Source organism: Sander lucioperca, chromosome 4 (genome assembly GCF_008315115.2).
Source record: "Sander lucioperca isolate FBNREF2018 chromosome 4, SLUC_FBN_1.2, whole genome shotgun sequence".
Classification (NCBI taxonomy): Eukaryota; Metazoa; Chordata; class Actinopteri; order Perciformes; family Percidae; genus Sander; species Sander lucioperca.
The window spans coordinates 17,792,476-17,819,577 of NC_050176.1; the positions used below are offsets into that span (position 1 = coordinate 17,792,476).

General features: G+C 40.2%; 1 protein-coding gene across 2 annotated transcripts in view; it reads left to right on the forward strand.

Moving 5' to 3' along the window:
* LOC116042940 (voltage-dependent T-type calcium channel subunit alpha-1I-like) overlaps window positions 1-27,102 on the forward strand; it is a 284,645-nt gene that overhangs the window by 164,627 nt on the left and 92,916 nt on the right. For both annotated transcript variants that reach the window (XM_036000910.1, XM_036000911.1), the window contains 9 exons: window positions 9,250-9,401; window positions 11,247-11,432; window positions 12,893-13,010; window positions 13,438-13,593; window positions 15,268-15,349; window positions 17,726-17,892; window positions 22,962-23,032; window positions 23,276-23,774; window positions 25,142-25,242. In XM_036000910.1, coding sequence (XP_035856803.1) covers window positions 9,250-9,401; window positions 11,247-11,432; window positions 12,893-13,010; window positions 13,438-13,593; window positions 15,268-15,349; window positions 17,726-17,892; window positions 22,962-23,032; window positions 23,276-23,774; window positions 25,142-25,242 — 1,532 coding nt within the window. The remainder of the gene's footprint in view (window positions 1-9,249; window positions 9,402-11,246; window positions 11,433-12,892; window positions 13,011-13,437; window positions 13,594-15,267; window positions 15,350-17,725; window positions 17,893-22,961; window positions 23,033-23,275; window positions 23,775-25,141; window positions 25,243-27,102) is intronic.

Sequence of the window (27,102 nt, forward strand, 5' to 3'; positions counted from 1 at the left end):
CTCTCCTATCTCTCAGTCTGTCTCTTTGACACAGTCTGTTCATCGGGTTTAATCAAGTCTTTCCAGTATCATAGATGTGTTCACACTCACACAAAAAATTGAATGTCAATAAAGACATCACACCATACACTAAGTACTCTGCAGGCTTGGCTAAACTGATTCAGTAAAACCGCACCGCAAATTAAAAGTAGCATTATTAAATGTTGTAAGACCACAACCAACAATGTGTTAGTCCATCTCTCAATACTTACTTCTTCATCTATTGGAGACGTCCTTATGATACTCAGCCTCAAGGCCATTTGTTCCTACTGAAGACATGAGTCCTAAATAAAAAGGTCTCTAATATGTACTTTTATTTGTTTAAAGCCTAAAATATTATTAACAACTTGACACTGTAGTTTTTAGCAAAAGCACGTTTAGTGGGATCAACTCATTATTGTTGTGTAGAATATGAACAGATTTTTTTGTAAATATTTTATAAGATGAGATGTCGGCTGAGATGTTATTAGTTGGCTTACTATGTACATAACATTTCCACGGTCATCAGTCAGTGATTTCATTCTTTCAACAACTTTCCAGGCCGATAAGTGGAAAATTAATGAGAACCCAATTAGAAATAGTTTAAGCTCCCCAAGCTTTTACAACTTTTAGTTGAAAAAAAAAACTCTAACAATGCTTAGTGGGAGGTTTCATCCATTAGTGATAATCTTGGAATAAATGTTGCAGTTGTTGGCTTGTTTTTTATGTGTGTGTGTGTGTGTGTGTGTGTGTGTGTGTGTGTGCGTGTGCGTGCGTGCGTGTGCGTGCGTGCGTGCGTGCGTGCGTGCATGCATGCGTTTGTGTGCGTGTGTGTCTCTTTAGGTATTGCTACCCAATTAGAATGCACTAGCAAGCTAACAATGTACATTTATAAATCGGGGAATCCATAGCAGTTAGAAACATTGGCTTTGCCTGTTGTTAGTGTTTTGTAGATGCATGAGCTGCTCTCTCTCTCTCTCCCTCTGCCTACAGCTATTTACGTCTGAACTAACAACCATGTTGCTTGCAGTGTGAATCCACAGTCGCTGCTAGTGTCTCTCCCTGTCATTCAATGTCCATACTCCTCCGCAATGTAAACCTCTCTATATACTCGCTCTCTTACATCCATCTCTTATCCTTCGTGCCTTTTTGTCCTTCTGTCTTTATAATGCCTGTATAATGTGATTCCCCAGCCTACAGAATAGCCATGTCTGCACTCAGCTTAGGCAGCAGGATAGAGGTAGGGCCACCAGAATATTATCTCACCTTTGACTCACATCTCACTCATCATCATCTCCAAGCCATAACACAATTATGCCTTGTGCTTATTTTTTTATTCCTGTTTCCTGTGTCTTTCTGTCATTCTGCTTTGTGCACTCTTTGTCTTTCTGTCAATATTTCTCGCTCTCGGTATAGCTTCGCCCACTTACGCCTGCCACCGCCGCAGTGGTGGGTCGTCTCTCATCTCAGGGGCAGCTAAAAATAGAGAGAGACAGAACGAGAGAGGCAGAGGGAGACTTTGCTCCTTTTAATGGGAAGGAAATAGCGAGATGGAATGGCTGTGTGTTCCACCGCCTGTTTAGCAAACTGGAGTCATGCCTCCCTCTGTTTGAACGGTGGTATCAGAGGCTTAATCTGTCTCGTCGCTCTGATCCTCATCCTGTAGAGAGATGCTTCCACCTGTCCTGTTACACCTGTGGCCTATGGTTATGTTGGTGTGGGAACAACAGATAATCAGTGTGGGGAAAAAAATTACTAGCCAGATGCTTTTTGTTATTTCTGCGTTGTAAGAGGTATAATTTAGGCCACCAGCCATTTTGGCAAGAAACCAAACATAATTTGGAGAGTGTATTTTATATCAAAACAAACCAGTCTGTTGGTGAAAGAGTGTTAGATGTGTATTGGGATGGCCCCCACCCTTTCATTTTTACTAGAGCAAAGACACATTTTGTAATAGTTTACTAATTAAACTACATGATCGGAATGTTTTTATTTTTTATTTATAAGATTAGATGATTAGTCCAAAGACAACGGAATGCAGTTTGCGTCTAACAAAGCAGATCTACAAAAAACGTTTCTCCATTATGTCATTACATTATTTATCATATTAAATAAAAAAATATTGAAAACCCATTAACCCATTATGGTCTAAACATGGGTTGTTTAGACCATAAATTGACTGTCTATAACACTAGAACAAAAACTGTAAGGAATGCATTAACTGCTATGTTGATATGCTCTAACACAAGCTGCAATTGTTAGCATGTTGTGCTAAGTAGCATATTAGCTACAGTAGTAGCCAAGCCAGTTTGTAGTCACAGGTTAGGCTAACAAAACGCAACTAAGCATATACACTGTGTAGATTTTGCCACTGTGTGACGTTGAAAGTGAAAACAATTTGAAAATACAGACACATATTACAAGTATGTAAACTAAGCAGCCAAACAGGTTCATGTTCGAATTATAACAATAGCTGACATGAAGCTCTAGCCTCAGGTTACATTTACATTGATACGTTTTGTTTTGAAAACTAACATCTTTTGCTACATTTACACCTCACATTCACACTGCTCTGGCGTTTCAAAGACTCTAAACCAGAGAAATACTTCTGACCCCGTTTAGGTTTAGAATCTGCAGGGTTGTATTATATTATATATAGTATTATATTGGGTCTCATCAGTCATGACGTCTTGTTCTAGCCACAGTCTCAGACTTTTAGCCAATATCATGTAAGTAGCCATTAAGTTCATACAGTAGGACACTTTTTGTAGTATTAGGGAATACGAGGGTAGGAACCTTGTGCAGGTGACTGTTGAAGGAGGGCTCAATAAAGCCGTGGATTAACAGGCATGCTGCTGTGTGGTTCTTGTGTAGAGCCTCCAGATAGGTTTCAGTGCACCTATATGCCACTGAACACTTTTTACATTATTCTCGTTTATTAATGGGAATATTAAAAAGACAGCATTTTCTGTCAAATCATGGGGCTAACCTTAACTTTATCACCTTGCTAGTTATAGCTGATAAAATACGTCAGCCAGTTGCCATTTCAGCTGGCAAAATCAACAATTTCTGGCTAAAAATGAGCAGCCTGCCCTTGTCTATCTGATATGGAAGGACCCATTGTTTCAAAATTGAGAAGTAACTGAAAATACAAGGCTATATCCCCCATTGAAGTTGGATTGCTCGAGTGAGAAGACACTTCAGAGAATTGAACAGCTGTTTGCAAATTAATAATGCGGCAGTGTGATGGACACTTAGGAGATTTGACAGGGATGGATAGAGATCAAACAACACAGCTGAATGACTGTCTTGCTCTGCAGAAATGTCAGGAATAAAACCGAAGAAAATTGCCAGATTTATGTTGCCGGAGCAACCTTGGCCACAGTCAAAATATTCAATAGCACCCACAGACTTAGTTTCAGATTTGTTGGTGATGGCTGTCACACACAAACTAAAAGCACAGCAGAAACCAAACATATTTGGTAATCAAAAGCAGAAGTAGGTCAAAGAATTCAAAAATAAAATCATAATTGGGTTTTGTAGGACAGTTAGACAATCCACAGGAAACAGTTGGATGTCTTAGAAAAGAAAATGAGAGCACCCTGCATCTAAAATTTATGTTGTGAATAAATGGAACCTTACCACCCTGAGGATTATTGAAGAATCAATAGCTAACGGGATAAGCCTTAATAAGATGAATATCTGCATTAACCAAAGTGGCTATTAAGACTTTTCTCACTGTCTACAGGGAAAAAGTAAGTGTAAATCACTTTTTTTGTGGAATTGAAACATGGAGAGACATTAGAGGATTTAGGTTTGTTATGATTTCCATTATCACGTTGCTGATATGCATGCATGATACCACAGCAGTGACTTTGGGTTGTTGTCTCACAGGAATGTTACATGAGACAGGTGAAACGGTATTGCACTAACAGGGGTCAGACTCGCTGTGCATCAGATGCTAAAAGCATTGGATTAGTGGAGAGGCTAAAAAGACTGAACTTGTTGCTAGAATTCCCCACATACAGTATGGGATCACCCCAGGGATGTCATATTACTAAACAACAAAATAGGTTTGTCATTACCTTCCAAAATGACCCATATCATCATTACAAAAAAGATTAATGTGTGTGTTTTCTGAGCTCCCAACTCTTATATTAAAGTTGAATGGTAAAAGGTACTAACACTACTAAAGTTTAGGAACAGATTACAATCATGGTTTAAAGGAATCTACTGTATATTGACTGCTGATAGGACACGGATGCCAACAGCGGGCTCTGGTGTCAAAGTTTGACACTCTGTACATCCATCCAACCAAACCAACCAACCACCGCAACCTCAATAATGCCACTAGCACACAGCAGGCTCGTCATACACAGAGGAAATTACTCTTGATGGAAATTTAAGGGTTATCGATGTTTGTTAAAGAGTTAGTCACCCATGTGAATAGAGGCAGGTTTTTAGTGCAGCATTGCTTTTCCTGATGCGGGACCCATACACACACCAGTTTAATATTACCCTTTTAGACTTGAGCATTAGCTTTATTTTTAGGTCTTGTTTCACATCAGGTTATTAAGGTTGTGTTTGTTGTGTTCACTTTACAAGTACAAACTGTTCACTTCCCTAAATCAACTGTCCTCAGTGTGATGCCACATCCCCACTCTTTCTTATTTCATTCCATCAGCCGACTGAAAAACACATAAGCGTTTAGATCTGTTCCCAGGTCTGCAGTAATGAGACTGCGGTAATGGAGCTCCAGGGGCCGATGCTGTTTGGCTGGTCTGTAAACAGCGGTCAGCAATCACATCGTTACCGTCACTGGTGGGCATGCATCATTAGTCTGTTTTTTCACACTGCTAAACACTCATTAGTACTCACAAACACACACACACACACGTGCCGCGTGCCACAGTACAAATAGACGATGAGAGACAATGCAAAACACACAGTGCTCATTGATTCTGGGGCAGTGAAATGTCAGAAGCATCAGTGCTGAAGTTACAGAGGAGCTCTGTGGAATAGTGATGTGCTGGAAATCATGATTGTGCCAAATTTAGCCCTTTGTGTGTGTGTGTGTGTGTGTGTGTGTCGGTGTCGGTGTGTGCTTCGTTGATTCGATTGATTGATTCGGTGAAAGGCAAAAATAAATACATCCAACTGTCCCTGCCAATGTTAAAGCTTTAGGGCATAACTTTTTGATATTAATGAACGTCTGTTACATTCAAACCATTGCCAAATGAGTTTTTTTTATTTGATTCTTAGCAAAAAACCCTTTGTTCTTTCTTTCACAAATATGTGCTCATTCATGTGTTCAGAATACATACGAGCGACTCTCTGGAATGACGGCCGCCATGTTGCGCCTCCATCTTTAAAATACATTAGCGAAAGAGGGACATACCTCCGCCTTTGGCGCTTTTCACTCAGTGGCACTAATGACTGTGACGAATGCCAGGGAGGGGGAGAAGATTGCTTGCGACTGCCGGCAGATTTGAAAGCCTGTTGAAAAAGGAGGATTGCGCCTATTCTCGAGGACACGTAACGGAGACGCCAAGAAGTTAAAAAGAGAATTAAAACGACAACGCGACAGGAAAAGCAACAAAACCAAAGTTAATGTTGGAGTGGCTTTTCCAAGATGGAAAAAGATCATAAGGAGCAAGGATTTTAAAAGGGACACCAAGGTTGCCTGCTTTCTTCTCGACAGGTAATTCTGCCTATTTGTGTAAATTCAAAGTTTTATAGTTGCTTGGCTAACTATAGCATGGTTGTGCATAACGTCTAGGATACTTTTCCTCGCGTCAATGATGAAAAAGGATTGTCTACCTTGTAACATAAACGTAATCATGTGTCACGATTTCCCTGGCAGACAACTCACGTCATGTGCAGTTGTAATACAGACTAGCTACAGCTAGAACAGCTGTGTGTAAACGATGGAGATACTAAGAGCTAATTTCGGTTTCGTTGACATTGTTCATACTGCTCAGAGAAATATATTAAAAACACAAACCTCCGTTGCTTCTCTCCTACGCTGTAAACATTGCCTTACACTATTAATCTTGTACAATATACAGAATAACGATAGCACTGATACTTTACTAACATTAACTTGCATATGTTTGGGAACCTGATAGCTGATGTTAGCAATGAAATGGTACCAAAATAACATAAAACTATTATTACACTGGAAGGAACACTCACGGACGAAGTCGTCGCTAATTTCGGGTTCGGCCACCGTAGGAGTTTAAACGGGCTCGGAATGGGGGGAGCTAGAAAGTAATATACAGTTGGTTGTGATATACAATTTCACCGCTAGATGGGAGAAATTCTTACACAATGTAGCTTTAAAGGTGCACCATGAGTTCCTGCATGACTTCACTTCTGTTGACGTTCCAAGTAAATACCAAACAAAACAGAGCAAGCTCGCCCCTGACCCCTTGTTTCTGTAACTGTCATGACTAACTGACTAATTGTCACTAACCCCCACCCCCTCTCCCAACCATCTTGTCGGTGATTGGCTGGAATGCGGTTTGTTGTATTTTGGTGCACAGCCTGTGCTGTGTTTGTTTGACGTTTATGACCCCTGTGTTGTCTCCCGAGACCGGGCTTTTTCCCAGTGTATTCAGGGGGCAGGCAGCTAGCAGATCAAGGAGAGATGCCTACGATTTGAGACAAAAATGAAATCACGCTGAAACCATGCAGGAACTCATAGTGCACCTTAAAGACTATCAGCTCCACACAACTCTCTTTATTTCTCAGTAGGGCTATGTTCAGAAGATTGTGGCGTCCGGTGACTTTCCCACACAGAAACTCAAGTGAAGATAATTACCTCTTCTGAAGAGACCATCAAGTTTTTTAATCCTCGTGTCCTCCTTGGCTACTAGGAACTGTGTGAAGGAGGTGGACGTGCCGACAGTTTGTTGTCATTACTCAGAATTCCTCATGGGGGCGGCAGAAACTACGCACTAAATCTTTAAGTGTCGATAATAAGTTAGGAATGATTTGTTTAAGTACTGGCAGTGTGCTAATTGTATCACTCTCACAAACTATTGCTTTGCTGGTGTAACTTCCAGGACTGAATAGATATATGTCTACAGTACATACAGTAGCTTCACATTGTTTGGAGCAAAATTGTTGTCTTTAGGGTTGTGTCCACGATATAACGAGTACAATGTTGGACTTTTTTTTAAATGGCAGCATCTGCAACATCCATAATTGACGACAAAATGTGTTACGCTTTTTGTTTGCCTGCTACCTTCTGCTGTGTTGGAAAGGAGCAGACAGTAGGGATGTGGAAACGCAGAGCAAAAATGTACCTGCTATTTTAGGCTACACTTTCCTATTTCTTACTGGCATCAGTGTGTGTGTGTGTGTGTGTGTGTGTGTGCGCGCTAGAGTGGTGATCGAGCCGCATTTTTCGGTCCTAGCCCGGCCCGCATCCGACAGAGCAGTAACCGAATCTGACCCAAGCCCGACAGGCATCAAGATATTTATATTCGAGCCCGACACAGTTAAAATCTCATTTTTTTTCTCATACTAATGACACATGTACTTTTGTTTGTGTGGAAAGCCCGCTTTTATTAAGCAACTGTAGGAAGTCATTTGGAAATGTCAACAGATGAGCGCCTCAGTGCACATGGGGCAACAAGCGCACGTTAATAAGCTGTTTAATTTAAAATGTTCAAAGTGTTAACCTTTCCTGATTGCTTCGATTCCGACCGTGGTCAGAAAACCAGGGGAGACTCGTTACCTCCAGGGCCGACGTTATAAAATCAATAACGTCGGGGTTAAAATCCCGTTTCTGGTGAGCAAATGAATGAACTTGGCTTTCAGTCTGGGGTTTATTTCAGACACCGCATACACTGTGTACAAAACTTAAACTTTTCCACCAACTCTGCTCCGGTCTATAACATGTCTGCTTCCTCTTTCTCTATCTCTCACCTGCCCACTTTACACACACACACACACACACACACACACACTGAGCTCTCGTAAAGGAGCCGCAGCACCATTTTACAACAAATGCCTTATCGCGCTGATGTGACCGAGCCCGAACCCGAACATCATTTCTAAATATCTGTCCGAACCCGGCCCGGCCCGTCAGGTACCGCCGGGTCCCGTCAGGTCCCGTCGGGCTCGGGTAGGGTATCACCACTCTAGTGTGCACGCGCAGATGTGTGTAAAAGCTTTTGTCCTTCTCCTTGCACTCTTTGTTGTACTGCCTGTCATTTCCTTTCCTATTGTTCTGTACTCCTCATTTCTCTTTCTCCGACTTGCTTTCTATTTAATTTCTTTTGTGAACTTTCTGATTACACTTTTTCTCTCTCAGTTTTCTAATTTAGTTTCCAGATTTTGTAGCTATATAGTAGGCCTACTTTAAAGCATGACATGGTTAGCATGGTAGCTTGGTCTGTTTGTCTGACTGTCAAATGGTGAATCACCTGTGACTTTTAATTTAGCACCACCAACAGGTCAAATTTCATGTCCAATGCTTTACTTTGTGACAAATTATCTCAAAAACTAATCCCTGTCAGCATGCTAACGGTACCAACGTTAGCCAAATGTAACCATAGCATGCTACTATGCCTACAGTTAACATAATATACTAACTGCATGCCAACATGCTAATATTAGCATTAACATGCACAGATGTTAACATAGCAGTGTTTTAAATGTAAGCTAACATGCTTACAGTTAACATACTGTTAAGGCTACTACTGTAGCCTAAAACAAGAATCAGCTAAGAGCTTACTGTAATGCGAACATGGAATGTCGCTAACATAACATACTGACATTCACAATGTTAGCAAGTTATGATTTGGGATGCTTTAATTTATCTAAAAGCCCATCTGAGGCTGCCAAAGTACAATGTAGATGGATCAAAGTTGAGCCAAGTCTTACAATGTAGAGCTGACCCTGACAAGTTTACTCAACAATGGTCTTAAATGGCCAGTAGCCTATATTATAATACATCACATGTGGTGCCACAGTTTGTATTTTGCCAGACTAGCTGTCAGGATGCAAGAGAAGCTGTCTCATTATTTTTTAATCCATCCAACAATTTAGTTTTTTGGTGTGTAATGACCCTTACAGCTACAAGGGTATACAGTGTGCATATATACTTTTAGTGCATTTCTTTGTGCTCTCTTCTTTCCCTTCCTTTCCTTCTCATTCTTCTTTCTTCTGTCTTCCTATTGTCTTTCTCTTATTTTTTTATTTGTCACTATGCTCTGTCAGCCAGAAGAGCTCACAAATGTTCTGGAGATCTGCAACATCGTCTTCACCAGCATGTTCTCCCTGGAGATGATCCTCAAACTCACTGCATTTGGCTCCTTTAACTACCTGAGAAACCCCTACAACGTCTTTGATGGAGTCATCGTCATCATAAGGTAATTGCACAATATACCTTAATATATGGTTTCTTTTGGCAGAAAGAGGAGCAACGAGGGGCTTTTTGGTTTCTGAAATACTACTGTATGTAATTCAGGTAGCATACTTTTTTGTCGTTTGCCAGACTGTTATGGAAAAAGAGATCCTGCAGCTAAATTATTCATGTCATGCTTTGTCAAATTGTCATATGCATTCTATTTGATTGAAATGTACCACCTGTACATATTCGGATGCCAAAGCGTCAGACAGCAGCAAACATGTTTTGTCTTTTGTTGTGTGTGCCTGGAGCATCAGGTGCCTTCGTGCCTTTGATCTGCTGGCGTTTTTGTCCCCAATTCATCTGGCTGAGCGCCTTTGTCGGTGATCCCCATTATAACCCTGAGATCAAATACACATCAAAGCTATTAAAACTGAACAAGATCAAATGTGCAGCCCATCACAGAAGATACACGTTGATTGAACATATCTACATCTGTCTTCTTATCTCTTGCTTCACTATCAATTCCCCTCTCTTCATCTATCTGAATGTCCTCAGCTATTCAGAGCTGCTCTTAAAAAGTACCCTCATTCACATTCACCTTTGCCAATTCATAGCCAGTGCTATTTTGATGTGCTGAGATGAGCCTTTGATAGGCACCTCCATTAAAAGGACCAAAATGCCTACCAGAAGTCAAAGGAAAGATGTAATTGCTGTGATCCCCAATCTGTGGTTGTTTTGCAGCAGCAAACTGCAATTAAGAAAGGCATTGAACATTTAGGCAACAGCTTGATTTATAGTGTTGAAAAACACAAGTAACCTCTTGAGTGGACACATTAATCACTGCAAGATGAGATAAACCAATCATTCCTTATGTTGCCAACGGATTAGTGATTATTCAGCTCATTTCATTTTGGCAGTGTTTCCTTAAGTTGTTGAAAGAAACATTTTATGAGCTTTCAATATGAATTAAAGCAGTAATGATTACCTTTTACATCGAAGGTGTATTACTAACTAATGACCTTCCAATAGCAATATGACTGTATGCAATGATAATCTATTGTACTGCAAACAATAAGTTCAAGATCTAATCAGTACATCACATCCAACAGTGATGATTGATGATTGAGTGATGATTATCCCATTTTTATTGTCTATCGATTGCAGCTGAATTGCTGAGGAACCAAATATCCTACTTTAATTTGACCATTATTATGTACTCTAAAATCCTAGATTAAATATTAATCAGATGTTAGGCCACTACTGAAATATCTTTTTACTTAGATTTTATGACACTTAAGTTTGTCTTTCTTAAAGGTCCCATATTGTAAAAAGTAAGATACCATGTATTTTTTTATTATAAAGCATGTCGAAAAATGCACACAGACCGTATACAGAAACTGTGCCTTTAAACGAGCCGTCAGGACTTCATCATTTGTGACCATGACGGTTGTCATGTCACAATTACACTATATATAGGGAGAAAGTGCTGCTGCAGTGCCGTTACAGTCATCCCCCAGCTGCAAAGACGGTCCAGAGACGTAGAGAGCACAGATGCCGAAGACCCGGAAATGCTGACCAATCAACCATAATCTTTTCCTAACCTTAACCAAGTCTTTTAATTGCCAAATCATTACCATATTTAATTTAGTATAACCACTTCTATTCCCTTTCCCACTATCTTACCTATACTATAGTTTGCAATTGCATTTTGTAAAAAGGGAGACCTATAAAAACATATTTAACTTCAAAACCTCTTGTGTATTTTTATGTAAATGTTGCCGATTAATGCTTTAAATTATCATAATTTTGCATTCTTTCCCTTACGTTGCCTGCTTGTCTATGTGGTCTGTGTTTCTCTTCTCAGTGTGTGTGAGATTGCCGGCCAGTCCGACGGCGGTTTGTCTGTGCTGAGGACTTTCAGACTGCTCAGGGTGCTGAAGCTGGTAAGGTTCATGCCAGCTTTGAGGAGACAGCTGGTGGTCCTCATGAAGACCATGGACAATGTGGCCACCTTCTGCATGCTGCTCATGCTCTTCATCTTCATCTTTAGGTAAGGTAATACATGCTCTAAAACGTGCTGTATGTGGGTGTTTGTTGGTGTCTCCTTCTGATGCAGATCATAGATTACAAGACAATCTGTCTATGCTTCTCTGGCTCCTCATCACCTGACAACTTCTTTTCAACAATCTTTTGAACAGTGGTCTTTATATATTATTTAGAGACAGGCCATTGTTTTATCCTCTGTCTTTGTGTGTTTGTATGTGTTTGCTTTTGTCTATTTCAAAGTGCATAACAGCTGCCATTGAAGTGCAGCAGGTCACAGTGTTCCATAGCAGCTATTAACCCTGGGTGAAATATAACGAGCAGCCACTTGAAGATGTGGTTAGAAATCAACAAGCAGTCACTTGAAGAACTGGAGCAACAGAACACGCAGACATTTGTAGATGCTCAAGCCCTGACACAGCTGTTTTCATTCCCCTCCCTTTCGGGGGCAGCTGTGGCTCACAAGGTAGAGCCATGTCGTCCTTAAACCACAAGTCGGTTCAATCCCCGGCTCCTACTGTCAAAGTGTCTTTGAGCAAGACACTGAAACCAAAGTTGCGAGGCAATTTGTAAAAGTGCTTTGGGTAAAGTAGAAAGGTACAATATAAATGCATTCCCTTTACCATTTTCCATCTCAGCATTACTTTTAACTTCTTGAAATTCTGCTTTGTAAGGTGATTTGATTGTTGAGTACACACAACATCAACAACTATGTACTTGTGTTTTAAGACACATACATGTTCCAAGTACAAGCACTTATTTTAATATATTTTTTTACTTATATGTATACCAAACTACTATTATGCCAGGGTTCTATTTTGTGTGTTTGTGTCACTTTTAAGGTGGTGTGTGTAAATGCAAGGTGTGCCCCAAAAATGTTACATCCTAGCTACATTGCACCATTAATATTTGTTCATGTCATGTTTGCTTTGTCAATGTCCTTAGTTGCTGGTTATAGCAGGCATGTTTGGCTATCACTACTACTAATTGTATTCACAGTTTGATACTGTACAAAGGCTCTTGGATTCCCTGCAAGGAATTAATATCTATTTCTATAACAAATTAACTGCACATTAAAAGAACCTTTACATTATATTTAAATGTTTAATGTGGTACTTTACAGTGACAACAAGGCCATTTAGGTTGACGACATCTTATGTAACCAGGCTTTAGGGTTCAGTCACATTAAAACATTCACATTCATCTTCATTATTCCAGCCAAGAAAGTGTTTGGTTGCAGCCAGGGTACAATATCAACTGATAACACACAGAGCCGCATAAAATCCGAACCAGCAAAAAAATAAAAATAAAAAAGAAGAGGCCAAAGCCTCTTCATGGATAACATATGCCTGGCATTCATCATGTTCAGAAAACCTGCAAAGATTCATCAGTCGGTTAGAGCAGATGGTAAATTTTCGGTGTGTACGGTATGTTTACATCATCAGAGGTTCTGTTATTGTGTTACAGTATCCTGGGAATGCACATTTTTGGCTGCAAGTTCAGTCTCAAGACCGACACCGGTGACACAGTACCAGACAGGAAGAACTTTGACTCTCTGCTCTGGGCCATTGTCACTGTTTTTCAGGTAATCAACATATCACAAATGGATAGGCATGCAGACAAACACACTAGCAAAAATCGCTGCATATCTACACCGCTTGCGGCCCTTTCTCTATATATGCAGATGACTTGCACACATATTCGATTATTTCTGCACAAATCTTTTACACTTACACTTTTAATCAGACCACTTCAAACTCCAATAATGTAAACGTTTGCATATTGGTTGTAAATCCAATTTTTAAGTCCCCTGTGATTTTTATTTTCACACAGTTAATGCTAGAACACCACTGCAACATTCTATACACAAAGACATTTTGAAGAATACTAGAACTCTACAGAACACCTTCTGTGTTTGTATCAATATTTAATTAAATTGTTTAAGTGGTCTATGTGTGCACTATTAAAGCACTGTATGTGTGTGAGTGTTTTTATCTATGGAATTTCCTTAGATTCTGACCCAGGAGGACTGGAACGCAGTTTTGTACAACGGTATGGCAGCCACTTCACCACTTGCTGCTCTTTACTTCGTGGCCCTCATGACTTTTGGAAATTATGTCCTCTTCAACCTGCTGGTAGCCATCTTGGTTGAAGGCTTTCAGGCAGAGGTAAGGGAACTCGTTGCCAAGTATTGCCACATGGCTTAACGTTGTAAGCTTGTTTTTCATTATGAATTGATGTCCACATTTGAATTTAGTTGTTCATGATTGAGGTGCCCAGGCCAGGTTTATTGATGTGATTCATTACTAACCTTTTACAAATGTTAATTTGGTTCAACCTGAATCAGGAGAGTTGAAATATTTAACATGATCACTTGACATGTATTGCCCTTTGACAGCAACCAAGGACTTGCAGCAAATCAACAAGCTCTTACCTAACAATAATTCTATAATTTCCTGCAAACAAGTGCCAAATTTCTATTGTTTTAGAAATGAATTGTTATTTACCAAGGCATGCCCTGTAAATTGATTTACATAAACTGTTTTAACTTTGACAACTCTTCTATGTTTAGCTTGTCTCCATCCATGCATTCTGCGCTTTGAGTCCTCTGCTATGGACAGCTGATATCCATCAATCTCTTTGGGTTTCTCAAAGGCTAGAGTTTGACCTTTGGCAGTGAGCTTCATAGCTAAAATAAGCCCGGGCTCTTGTGCCTGGTTGATCTTCATAACCACAGAACTGATCAGATTGACATGCATAGAGTTACTGCTACTACAACAAATACTTATAGACTAAACCACTAGACACTTATTTAGAATCTTTTTTTTTTTAGAGTATGTATATTAGTGCTACTTTTGAGTAGCCTAACTGTACATAAACTGTAAACTGTATATACCGAAAGTAATAATACATGTATATAGCATGCTAAGTTTAATAGGCATGTATTGACTTTGCCATAAGCCTGAAAACACTGTAAAGGGGTGAAAACTGGAGCAAAAGCAACTTATGTTTCAAATTGTAATTTATACTGCAGAAATAATAATTAAGGATTGGCCACAATTATGATATTTATCTGAGGCTGTATCAGCAGTCAAAACATACTGTAATAATGGTGTATTGAACACAACAGTGTAATCAGAAGCCATCTGTCAAAACACTGGAAAATGATGCTGTCAATCCGCCATCAACTGTCAAACTCCCAGATGCATGATTGGAAAATAACAGTGCGGTTGAGTAATCCAGTTGATTTTTCATATACGGATCAAAGCATATTCATGGAACACGTGAATTGGAATGGGAAACACTTGACACAAATCACAATGCTTTTGATTGATCCTTTTGAAATGCCTTCCACAGTCTGTCTGCCTTTCATTCTCTCGCTCTCCTTCTCTCAACGTAGGTCTTTCCCCCTCTGGCTCTCTCCCCTTCTTCCGCTCATCCACACTGTCTCTACTACTGCTACACACTAGGGATTATTGAGCCAATTTGCTCCAGATTTTCCCATTGAAAAGGCCGAAGAGGAAATCCCATTGGATTTAACCAAACCTGTGGGGTTATTGGAGTAGTGTGTTAGTAGGTTGAGGATTTTACTGATTTAATGTTAACACACAACCCAGATCTGAGCCACCCTGATAACCTCAAAAATGTTTGATAAGAGGTGGGAGAGAGCAGAGGCTTTGACTGATGTCACACAGGAGATTAAAGGTTCTGAGTCACACCAAATCTGTGAAATCTGTTACAGTGCACTTTAAAGCCTCCCACAGCACAAGGCCTGTATAATTCCACGTCTCGTTCTTCTCTTTATCCCTTGGTCTGTCCCTCGCCCCCCTTTTTGTCTCCAGGGTGATGCCAATCGCTCTTATTCGGATGACGACCACTCCTCCTTTGACGAGAGCGAGAAGCACGACTCCATAAAGTTGTCTGGTGAGCTGAGGCCATGTTCCCCTCTCACCCTTATAATTACAGTGTGTTTTTAATTTGAGTTTTATCCGTCAGTTGCTGAAGTTAAAATAACTGACCCATCTTATGTAGGTTAGGACATAATACAACTTTCAAATTAAAACTTTTAAATCATAATTATATCCTGTCAGCCAAGCTAAAATACAGCCAACAGAGTTCTTTTCCAAAATGAAATAAGAACATATCAGTATCATAATGTTTGTTTTCATCATTTTTCATTTGTCAGTGTCATTTAACAACAAAGTCAAGTCAATTTTATTTATATAGCCCAATATCACAAATTTTTAAGAAATCTTAGAACGGGTAACTGAGGAGGGATGTGCAGACATGGAATAGAGGTTGTTTGTACAGAATAACCAGCATAATAAAAATGACAATATAGACAATCAGGATGACAAAGTTAGACATTGAATGTAAACATATGAAGAATATGGAGGGTGTTAAGCAGCTTCCAGGTGTTGCCAAATGTCAATTTAATAAGTACAATTATTAAAAGCACAGTTTGCAAAAGTATAATTTGTTTAGGGCACTGACAAGTTTGATTCACCACTATACCAAAATTGAAATCACAGAGTTGAATGAACAACATGCCCAACAATCTGCTTGTATCTTAAAATGGAAGCCAATAGTCTTTGTTTTCCAGTGAGGCTACTTCATGTGCTCAACCCTAAAACCAAAAGTAAGACACAACTATGTGCCAAAAGCTTACAAAAAGTCAGAGAATAGCCAGCAGTCTTATGTGAAATATAAATGAGCTCTATCTTTATCCAAAGCTCACAATGGACCAACTCCAGCCATACAGCCTTCCTCAACAGACCCAGTAAACAATGCAGTTCAGAGAGGATTAAACATGAGTTCAGAGACTGGTGGAATCATTTCTATACAATATAAGTGGGCTACTGCTGCAGAGAAAAGATGTGGAAAAGATCAAATCCTGCTGTCTGTTTACATATAGATGGAAATACAACAAGGTGTTTCAATGTCTGTCCACTCACACAGCACATTCTCTGCCTCTCTGCATTTTTCTTTCTTTTTTATATCTCTTTTGGCTTAAGATGTGAGCCATATTCTACTTTATCTCTGTGTATTTCCAATTGAGGGGTATCTTCAGCGAGTGGGCGGTTTGGCATCGTCATCCCAACGATTTTCAAGGATTATTATTTTTTGAGAAAATTAGAACTAAGTAAAAACAAAAAAAGAATTTAGTTTCTCAGAAACTGCTTTTTTTTCTTTACATTTCTACACATATTGACAGGAGCCTTAAAAGACCAGAATGCAAAGTGTTTTTAAACTCATAACCGGTCTAATAGCTTTCTAGCTTTCTAAAGTTAGTGATTTCCAAATGTATTCACACCTCCATAAGCTCGACATTTGTCCTTATTTCTCTATTTATAAAAAGCCTTACTGTGTTACTGGTGCAATAGTCTCGCTTTGCCAGACCTTTCTCCTCAGCGCTGCAGAGGAAGGTCTGGCTAGTCCACACAGCATTCCGGGATGGGAGAAAAACCTGCTCTGGTTTATTGGCATTTCTTTAAACCAATCACAACCATCTTGGGTGATGCTAAGCACCGGGAAAAGCCGCAGTGCTGCTGCAAAATATAACGGAGCAATCCCAGAAGTGGAACGTCGAGGATATAGACTATTGGTGCAATGGCTCTCTGCACCTACATCTATAACCCACAACAGATTGAAGCCAGTTGCCTGGGGGTTGTCAAAAGTCATTCTGGAAAAATCTAGGAAATCACAGTGACATAAAGATATACAAGACAGCTTAATAGAAAGTGGTTGAGTAAAAAAGAGCATAGCTTCAGGAATGAGCTAAAATTGTAGATAGACTATGCCTAAGAAGAAACACTACAAGAAATCATTCCTACCACAGGCAATACATTTTTTTAACAATTAATCACTGAGTGTTAGATAAAACTAATATACATCACAATACTGCACTAAGTGCAACTTGCACAAACACGTTTTACTTACTTATTCATAAAAACTTTAAATAGTTGTAAATTTTTATTCCCAACTTGGTTTGGACATTCTTTCCTTTGTATTTTTTATCTTTATTTTTTGAATATTTGTTCTTGTATTCTATTCCTGTTTATTATTCATTGATTATTATGTATGTGTGCTATGTGTCTGATATTTTGCTGCTATAGCACACAAATGTAGTTCCCAAATTTCCCAATCAATAAAGTCAATCTAAACTAATGTAACAGTGTAAAAGTATGTGAGGAGTACATTTTTGATAGACACCAAATGGGTAACAACATACATTGGATGGATGGCAAAAAAACAACAAAAGTACTATTTGACATGCTCTCTCTGTTCAACTACCTATAGAACCAAGGATCTGCACACTGACACCCAACGGCCACCTGGAGCTGGGGGCCCTTTCGGGGCCCAGGGGATCCTACTCCTCAGAGAGGCGGAGCTTCACCATTGAGTCTGGAAAGAGCAGTGTGATAAGCCTGGGAAAGAGCAGCCTGGAGAGACGCTCCCTTTCTCTGGTACTTACTGATACTATTATTACACCGACGTGCATGGGTAGACAGAACAGTCAACGTCAAGTGAAAGGACCATACTGATGACAGCTTGTTCAAGACAAATGATATACTACATTGCATCACTCCCAACCTTTTTCCAACCGTTTTACCTTTACAAACCAAAACAAAATGTTTAGAATTAAAGAGAGATAACATAGTTTTCTTCCTTTCCACAAAGTGTTAGGCTTACTTTATTTGAGTATTGTATGAAAATCTATTAGACTAAACTGACTTGGGATGGATAATCCCTTATAGTGAAGGTTTATTTATTTTATTTTATGCTGTGTAATGTGAAAGAAGGTAAAAGCATGATTTTCATTAACATCAGAAGGTGTTTTTTGCCGAAATATCAAAGACAAACAAAAAAACATGGATTTTGTGAAATAGATTTTCTTGAATTTGGTGGCTTGTTAGTTACAAACAATTGGCTGCCATAGTTGACTGAAATCTCAGACTTGAAAGCTTTCTATTTGCTTTTGATCACACCCAACAGCAGCACTAGCATTTTTCGATAATACAACTTAACAAAATAATAAAGTAATTAATTACTGCCTGTATTGGTGGGGAAACACATTGATCATTCAAAAAAGTAACAGTATGCCTTGGAAAATCACTATTAATTGCAATCAATGGCTCCACCTTCACCATAGGTAAAACTCTGTGATAAAAACGCATCCAAAACAAAAGCACTACTACCCTGACTTCTAGCACAGCCTGTTCTCATGAACCATTCATTCAAAAAGCTACGAAAAGTTCAGCACTGTAATTCGTAAGCATTCCATGTTTGTGTTGCTATATTCATAGGTCGGGGTGGAAGGGTGGGTGTTAACATACAGGACTTTGAAGCCAGAGAGCGGAGTTTGCTAACCGGGAAAAAACTAAAGCCTTTCACCCAGGAAATGCATGTTTCTTAGGAGTGTTTTTTTATTCCAAACCAAATTTTTTTTCCTCATCTTAACTGGTCATTTTGGTGCCTAATTTTATCTTTCGTTGCGACAAAACGCTCATATTTTGTGAAAAATGTAACCTTAATATCCGCTGCAACGACCGGCAGCTTGCGGTGCTTTGTACCCGGCTCAAAGTCACCTATTTTCGGGTAAACTGAACCACCAGCTACCGCTGATACCACGGAGGACTGTAGCCGGCGTCACAAAGCTCTGTAGTGGCTTAAACAACTAGCAACTGCCGCTCGGCGGCCTGGGGTCCGTTTCAGAAAGCAGGTTTAGTGAAAACTCTGAGTTTGTTAACCCTGAGATGAGGGAAACTCTGGGTTTTCTGTTTCAGAAAGAGAGGTAACTTAACCTCAGAGTCAGTTACTATGGTAACTGAGTCTGTGAACCTAACCTGGTCGGGAGCAGGTTTTCTTCAAGAAACCTTGAGTTTCTTCTCTCTCATTTCCTCATTCATTCATTCAGTCTGTATCAGGTGCATTTTAATGCAGTTTGTTATCTGCATGAATAAAAACTTAATAAATAAAACTTATTGTCAGGCAGATTATAAAACGTTTTTTTCGCAAACATGTCATGTCCTTTTGTCGACGATCCCGTTGATGAAAAAGCTGTATTACTTCACAGAGAGTTTACGTCGGGAGATGATATTGAGTCCCGACTAAATGTATTTTCATTTCCACATAACCGATTTGAGAGGTATTTTTTTTCACAGTCCATCAGATATGTAGATACCTTATCCGTCCTCATATCACTAACATCCACCATCGTGGACATGCTTTAACATCCCAGCAGATTCTTTGTGTCGCATTACGTTTTTTGCAAACGGCAGTTTTCTTTATTGGTGATGCAGATCATACTGTAGGCTAATAGTAAAGCCACTGTATGCAGAGCCGTCAGAAAAGTGTGACCCGCTCTGAAACGTTTTTTAAAAGTTTTTTGTATTGTTCTCATTAGACATTAAAAAGAAATAAATGATTATAGATTATAGTTCTGTTAATGATCATGGTGCTGCAGCCTCAGAATGGGATATAGTAGGCATAGTAGCTTACTTTTTCGCCCGCAGGATTGCACCCAAATGAAATTATAGGTGTAATACAATTCCAGTTTTCACTAGTAGGCTAATATTATAAGTTAACTGTGATTAAATATGAAATGAATACACTGTTAATGCTTACACATTGACTCGAGCAGCAATTTTCTCCCACACCAATTCTCTCTCTTTTGCAGCAGCAACCGCTGTCTTACTTTTTTAACGAAATACATCGCTGTTTGTGCGCATGAGTATTTCCGCCGACCCGTTTGTTTGTGGTTGTTACCATGGTGAATCATGGCTCCATTCATACTGCCTTTTTATTGTGGTGGTGCACGCGCGTGAACCCACTCCGAGTTGATTGAACCAACTCATATCAGGTGTTCTGAACCCGAAAACTCAGAGTTTCCCATCTCAGGGTAAATCAACTCAGACATCAGGGTTAGACTCAGAGTTTGTTAAACCTTCTACCTGAAACGGACCCCTGGAGCTCTTAGCCAGTCATGTGACCAGTGTGCATACATTTTACCTTCATCATACCTGTTCATGAGAATGCGTTGTCTAGCACATAGAAACATACTTATTACATAAAAATGGTATGTAGTAAAGTGAAAAATAAATAAAAATTGCAGCACGTATTAGTATTATTAGAGGGCATTTGCCTCAACCAAATTCAGAAAGGGAAATTTAGCAGATTAGTGAAAGACAAAATTAACAGTTGTTGCCAAACCGGTATAAACCACTTTGTTCCCACACATATAATTGTGGTGGGATAGAAGAAAGTTTCTAAAAAGAGAAACTTGCAAGGGGCACTTTTCTGTCATGTATTCTCCTATTATTGCAGCTGCGGTACAGCTAGCCTAGTCTTTATTTTAATCAGATAATTGTTGCACCCTGCAGTCAACATAAAAACATCTGCATATAATGCAGATTCTAAAAACACACAGACACAATTGGAATGCCCCAGCATTGTGCTTACTGAACCAAAACCTCGGGAGAGAGAAACTGAATCAAGGTTCTACAAGGTTTGGCTCAGCATCCAGTTGCCATGGCAACTTGTATTAATTGACTGTCCCGCTCTTCTGTTTGATCACAGAGAAAGTGAGAGGAGTAGAGAGAAAAAGAACGACAGGGAGAATTAGAGAGGGAGAATCAGAACAGCGAGATAGTGACGCAGTGACAGGAAGATAGAGGGGAGTGAACACTAGAGCGGTGATAAGCTGTAGTTTAGCAACTATCTTACCTAAGAGGTTATAATGTTAAACACTGTGGGCGTGGAAGATCCACTTCACTGTGAACGTTCTCCTCTTCTGTCACAGCGCTCTCAAGTTAATTGTTATCAGAAGGCACCAGTTAGATCACTCGGAGAAAAAGTACAGAAATAATAAGCAGTCAAGAAAGTTGTTTTGTTTGTTTGATTTGAAGTTTTCAGTTTTATCAGCAGCTCTGGTTGTGTTTGTTCCTCTTTGATGAAATCACACTTTGAGCTATGAATCAGTTCCATCTTTATTTTGGTTGGTTTGTTTGATTCACTGTCTCACACAGCTTATCAGACACTGTTGATTGGACTCACATGAAACTCGGGGCAAGTTATGTATTGCTATATTGTGTTGCAGCATAATCAATTACATCACTGTGCTTCTTTGTTTGGGGGGGTGGAGGAGAGGAGTACACAGTGGAGTCAAAGATTTAGTTAACTCTATAAATTTGAATGAAAAAAGTCACAAACACAAGTCATCATCATATAAAAAGATCATCCAGAGTTATATTGTTCACCTCGAAGGCTATTCTTTAATTGTTTGCCACTTACAATATATGCATTTGTATAAATACACAGTATATTTGGTGACCTAATATGTATACGTTTTTAAGGTTAACAGAAGTAAAAGTAAAAGGGTTTATCGGTTCAAGGAATGTTGTTTACAAAATAGAGAAACAGGGTCAGGATGGCAACATGTTCCCTTCAATCCCTTCACTTGTCTTTAATTGGTGGAATTTCTTTTAAGTACAGTAGTTAGCCTTAGTTCAGTGTCAGCAAAATTGTACCTGAAATATAGAATAGAGTGTATAACACAATAAGCCTTTATCTCTGATTGGACAACAGTAATGCATTGCATTGGTGCAGAGGAGTACGGTATATCTGGAGATTAACTGTTTTTATTTGAGATAGGCATTGGCATTCCATTATATTTTATGTAAGTAAAAAGTTGTAATTGTTACAGTATGTTTGTCTGACTACATAATATACAGGACATTAGTACCACCCTTTGTCTGTGGTTTATGCCGTATAGTGTGGAACAAATTGTCTTGACAGTAATACACACAAACACACTAAATGTTCCTCTGGAGAGATCTGCAGTGCAGTTCTGTGTGGACTGCCAGTGTTACTTAACAGCTAGCGTGCACGCTTCACTACAGTTTCTATAGAGACAGATGCATAGATTCACCGGCATATGGCTTTAGCTCAGGCTTTGACTGGCAACATGTACGTTTCCAAGTGTAAAACACGTAATTAGGTCTATCATGCTGAGAGGATTAGACATGCGGAGACAAACAGAACAGGTTATGTTCCCCTAAGTGGCACTCAGGGGTTGATGACAGCCTGCTGAGTGCAGTGCAATCTCATTTGTAAAAACAGTTTATATTGCATTTGTTCGGTCATTTACTTATGTATTTATTAATTCATGATTGAACTACAGTAGCAGGCATGCTCTTTTCCACTTATCCCCATGGCTAAATATTCACATACTGGTCCATGCCCAGTTCATCCACTCTTTTACTGGCCGCCACTAATCCGCTCTACTGGAGCAGGCAGGAGATGCTTGCTTAAAGGTATAGTAAGTGAAATTTAGTCAAATTTAGCAAATATCTCCTCGCGGTGACCTAGCTCTTTTGTAGGTTTGGCATCCTTTCTATTGGTTATGATAACTTTGTACTGACCAAGTTAATTGCTCAGATCTGGGAACATGGTGATGGGTTTGGGTCGTTGGTGCTTGGAGAGATTTGGTTTTACTGGATGCACTCTGGTGATAATTGCTATGTGTCTATTCTAGCGTCATGCTCGCAGTTCCAACTACCACAACTGGGGGCGCCCTTTGCTTCCGCAGTCGGCATGGAACCGCAGGTAGACGATCAGATTTACTTTCAGCAATTGATTTCAGCTATTGCCTTAATGCATTCTTAATACCTTCATTAAGCCTTAATTACCTACATGGAAACATCAAACATTTCCTGTTTTATGCTCCTATTAGCTTCATGACTAAACTCTTAATATACAGAAAGTGTTGATTACCTCTTTATTGCTATGTGTTGAAAATTGTTCATGAATATTACATAACTCTACGGTTGATCTGTGTCTGCTCTGCAGGTCTAGCTCAAACAGTCTGGGCCGGAGGAGCTACGGGTTCGGTGGGGCTCCTCTGGTAGGAGGCAGCCTCCGTGTACACAGCACCCGCTCGCCCTACTCCTACACTTATGCTGCCGAGCAGGAGTCCCTTCTCTCCCACCCACCCCACTCCCATCATAATCTACCCCCTCATCATCCACCTCCACCCCCACTGTTTCTGTCCAGACATTTTGCTGCGAGGAGGGATCGACGGGCTCTTTCCCTGGAGCTCCCGGAGCTGCTTCGGGCAGGCGGACCGCCCCCGGGCCTGCCCCCTGTTCAGCCAGACCCCGGGAGGAGGAGTGGGTCTGGGGCAGGGGGATCCATCACTGGGGGGTCTGGCGCTGGTAGTGGTTTCGGAGTGGACCACCGGGATTGTAATGGCAAGGCACCGGGTCCCCACACTCAGCTAATGTCTGAGGTTTTCCCTCAAGTCAATGCACGCAAGGACAGAACAGACCTCGATGAAGAGACAGATTATGTGAGTGGCACAGATCTACTGTACATTGGTTACCCGTGGTTCTTTCTTTATTTACCAAGACTATTTACTAAAGAAGAAATGCCATTAAAGTCACAAGCAAAATGAATAATCATCACCGCTTAAAGGGCTCATATTATGCTTTTTGGCTTTTTTACCTTTCCTTTATTGTGTTATATATCTTTTTTGTGCACGTTATAGGTTTACAAAGTGAAAAAGCCCAAAGTCCACCCCAAAGGGACTTAACATCTCCAACAGAAAACACTGTTCACAAACTGCTCCAAACAGCTGTGTTGTAGTCCAGCCTTTACTTCCGTGACAAATGTGAGTCACTGACTCAGTAGTAGTCCTTACCTAGGTACTGCGCATGTGTGACTCCCAACAAAGATGGAACAGAAGTGAGATGTCTCACTCTGTAGCTAAAACAGAGAGCTCAACACACAGGGTGAAAAGAGGAGCTGCAGCAATGTGCAGTACAACAAAAATATGGTGTTTTTAGAAAATTAAACCATGTAAAGCTATTCTGATATAACCTCTAAATACAATTATGAACCTGAAAATGAGCATAACATGAGCACTTTAAGATGATATGTTTTCCACTGTATTGTCTTAATACTAAGATGGGCTGCTAAACTAGATACTTTAGTTTTAGGAGGGATGTTATAATGGCAGTTGTGTATCTTTTTAATGTTGATATGTGTCAAAATGAGAAAGGAGCTTTAGCTTTGGCCCACTCAGGGGGGCTGCTAGCAAGGGATGAATAGGGAACCCTTCCAATACTGAAAACCAAAACATATATCATAATCATTGTGGGAGTTAGTGTACAAATGAGGCAGCAGTATTGATTTGTCTAACCACTGCAGTTACTTTGCAGTCACATTATGACATTTCCAAGAGTGCCAGGAGTCTAATGGATAGCATGGGGATAATATATAATGTTATCTTAAAAAAGTATACGTGCTGTAGTTGTGGTTGTTAATCTATGTGACTTATAGAAACAACATTGTAATATTATATTATAATATAATACTAAGAACTAAGAACAAGCTAAAACATAAATATTTCATTTTATTTATAGTGTACAATCATAACAGAAGGACACTTTATAGAAATAGTAGGTCTAGACTACACAATAATTTACAGAGACCCAACAATTCCCCAAAGAGCACTTAGTCTGGCGGCGGCGAGGAAAACATCCTTTTAACAGGCAGAAATCTCGAACAAAACCTGGCACTGGCAACAGTAACCTAAACACAACGTTGATAATTTGATGATGTGTATTACTGATGAAAGATTACTGCTAGTTTGATCTTTAAACACAACCATTACCCCCTATTTTTTTCATCTCTATTCCCTTTTCTCTCCTCCAGAATTTTTGTTTCCGTATCCAGAAGATGATGGAGGTGTACAAGCCAGACTGGTGTGAATCTAGAGAGGAGTGGTCCGTCTACTTGTTCTCCCCTCAGAACAAGTGAGTGGACAACTCAGCTCTAACACCTCCCCCGCATAAACATCAGTCAAATGAACAGAAAATCAGCTCTAAAAACGGAAGAGCATGTCCTTTCTTAGAGTTTAACTGTTCTAGGTCTGTGGTCTCGGGTAATACGTAAAACATTAGCTGGGTAAGACTACTGCCAATCGAATCACAATCTAATCAAACCACACCAACGCAAGCCTGATGGAGCAGGTTAGTTGAGTGTCTGAGTGTTAAAGCTATAGTGCGTAGTTTCTTCCGCACCCATGAGGAATTCTAAGTAATGACGATAGAACTGTCGGCGCGTCCACGTGATACAAGCCTTCCGCGACCGTGCACCCCACCCACCCCTCCTCCACGTAGTTGCTAGTAGCCAAGGAGGGCACGGAGGATTACAAAAACATGATCGACTGTTCAGAAGATGTAAGTATCTTCACTCAACTTTCTGCGCGGGAAAGTCACCGGATGCCACAATCTTCTGAGCATAGCCATACTGAGAAATACAGAGAGAGTTGTGTGGAGCTGATAGGCTCAATAAGCTTTGTAGCAACTCATTTGGCAATGGCTTGAATGTAACATCCATCTTCGTCCGCTTATCCGGTATCGGGTCGCGGGGGTAGCAGCTCCAGCAGGGGACCCCAACTGGGGGATCCCGAGGCTTTCCCATGCCAGGTTGGAGATATAGTTCCTCCACCTAGTCCTGGGTCTTCCCCGAGGCCTCCTCCCAGCTGGACGTGCCTGGAACACCTCCCTAGGGAGACGCCCAGGGGGCATCCTTACCAGATGAATGTAACAGACGTTCATTAATATCAAAAAGTTACGCACTAAAGCTTTAAACTCTAAACAAATAATTCCAGAAAACGTTTTTTTATAACTTTGTTGTTGCTAAACTGCTAAACTGTTTCTCCACTCCAAAATCTCCAACCTCGTGGAAAGTATACTGATGAAAAAGTGATATATTAAACCCTTTGACCTTTATTTAAAACCTTGGTCTACTTGACTAGTCTACTCTACAAAATGGGAAGCATCTCTGTGTCAGTACTTGTGAGAGTTTGCTTTGGCAAAGTGGTTCTACTGCCGAGCCTGTTTGTTCAGCAGTAAAGCGCAGAGAAACTTAAAGTGCACAAAGATGAGTCGACAAGCAAGACCAATGGCACTGAAAACAAATGTTAGCAAACATTACCAGCTCTGTCCTGATAATGTAGAAGAACAGCAAGCTGCTTAGTCACACCATTTGTCTGTTCACACAGAGAAAACCGCTGTCCTCTGGTTTCACAAATGGCTTGTTGAAGTGATATCTCTGCGTGTTTCCTCCAAACCATTTATTTTTTTCTGTAGACAATGTTATTGACTCTGGGCTCCAAGTTGTGTGTGTGTGTGTGTGTGTGTGTGTGTGCCTGTGTGTGCCTGTGTGTGCCTGTGTGTGCCTGTGTGTGTGCCTGTGTGTTCATCTGTGTTTGTCTGTGTTATTAGGTTTTCTTCCAGCCTCCAATGCATTGCTGGTAGAAAAGAGAAGGCCCCTGAAAGCAACATAAATGAAAAATCACTCAGTCATCCACTCGCTCACTCACCCGATTCCCTGCGTGCTGATAGCCACTTAAGTGAAGCCAGGCCCCAGGGCTGTGTTTTGGCATCCTGGCAGGGGCCATCTGTCAAGCAAGGGCTGCATGTGTTGGCGGCGTGTGTACTAGCATTAGGCCATATCTTTGCTAGTGTCGTTTTGCGTGTTTGTGGAGGACTTTGCATATGTGCATGTGGGAGTGTGTGAGCATATGTGCGTCTATGCCTTCTTTATGCCTCAGTGTACTGTGTCTGTGTGTGATTGTGTGTGTGTGTGTGTGTGTGTGTGTGTGTGTG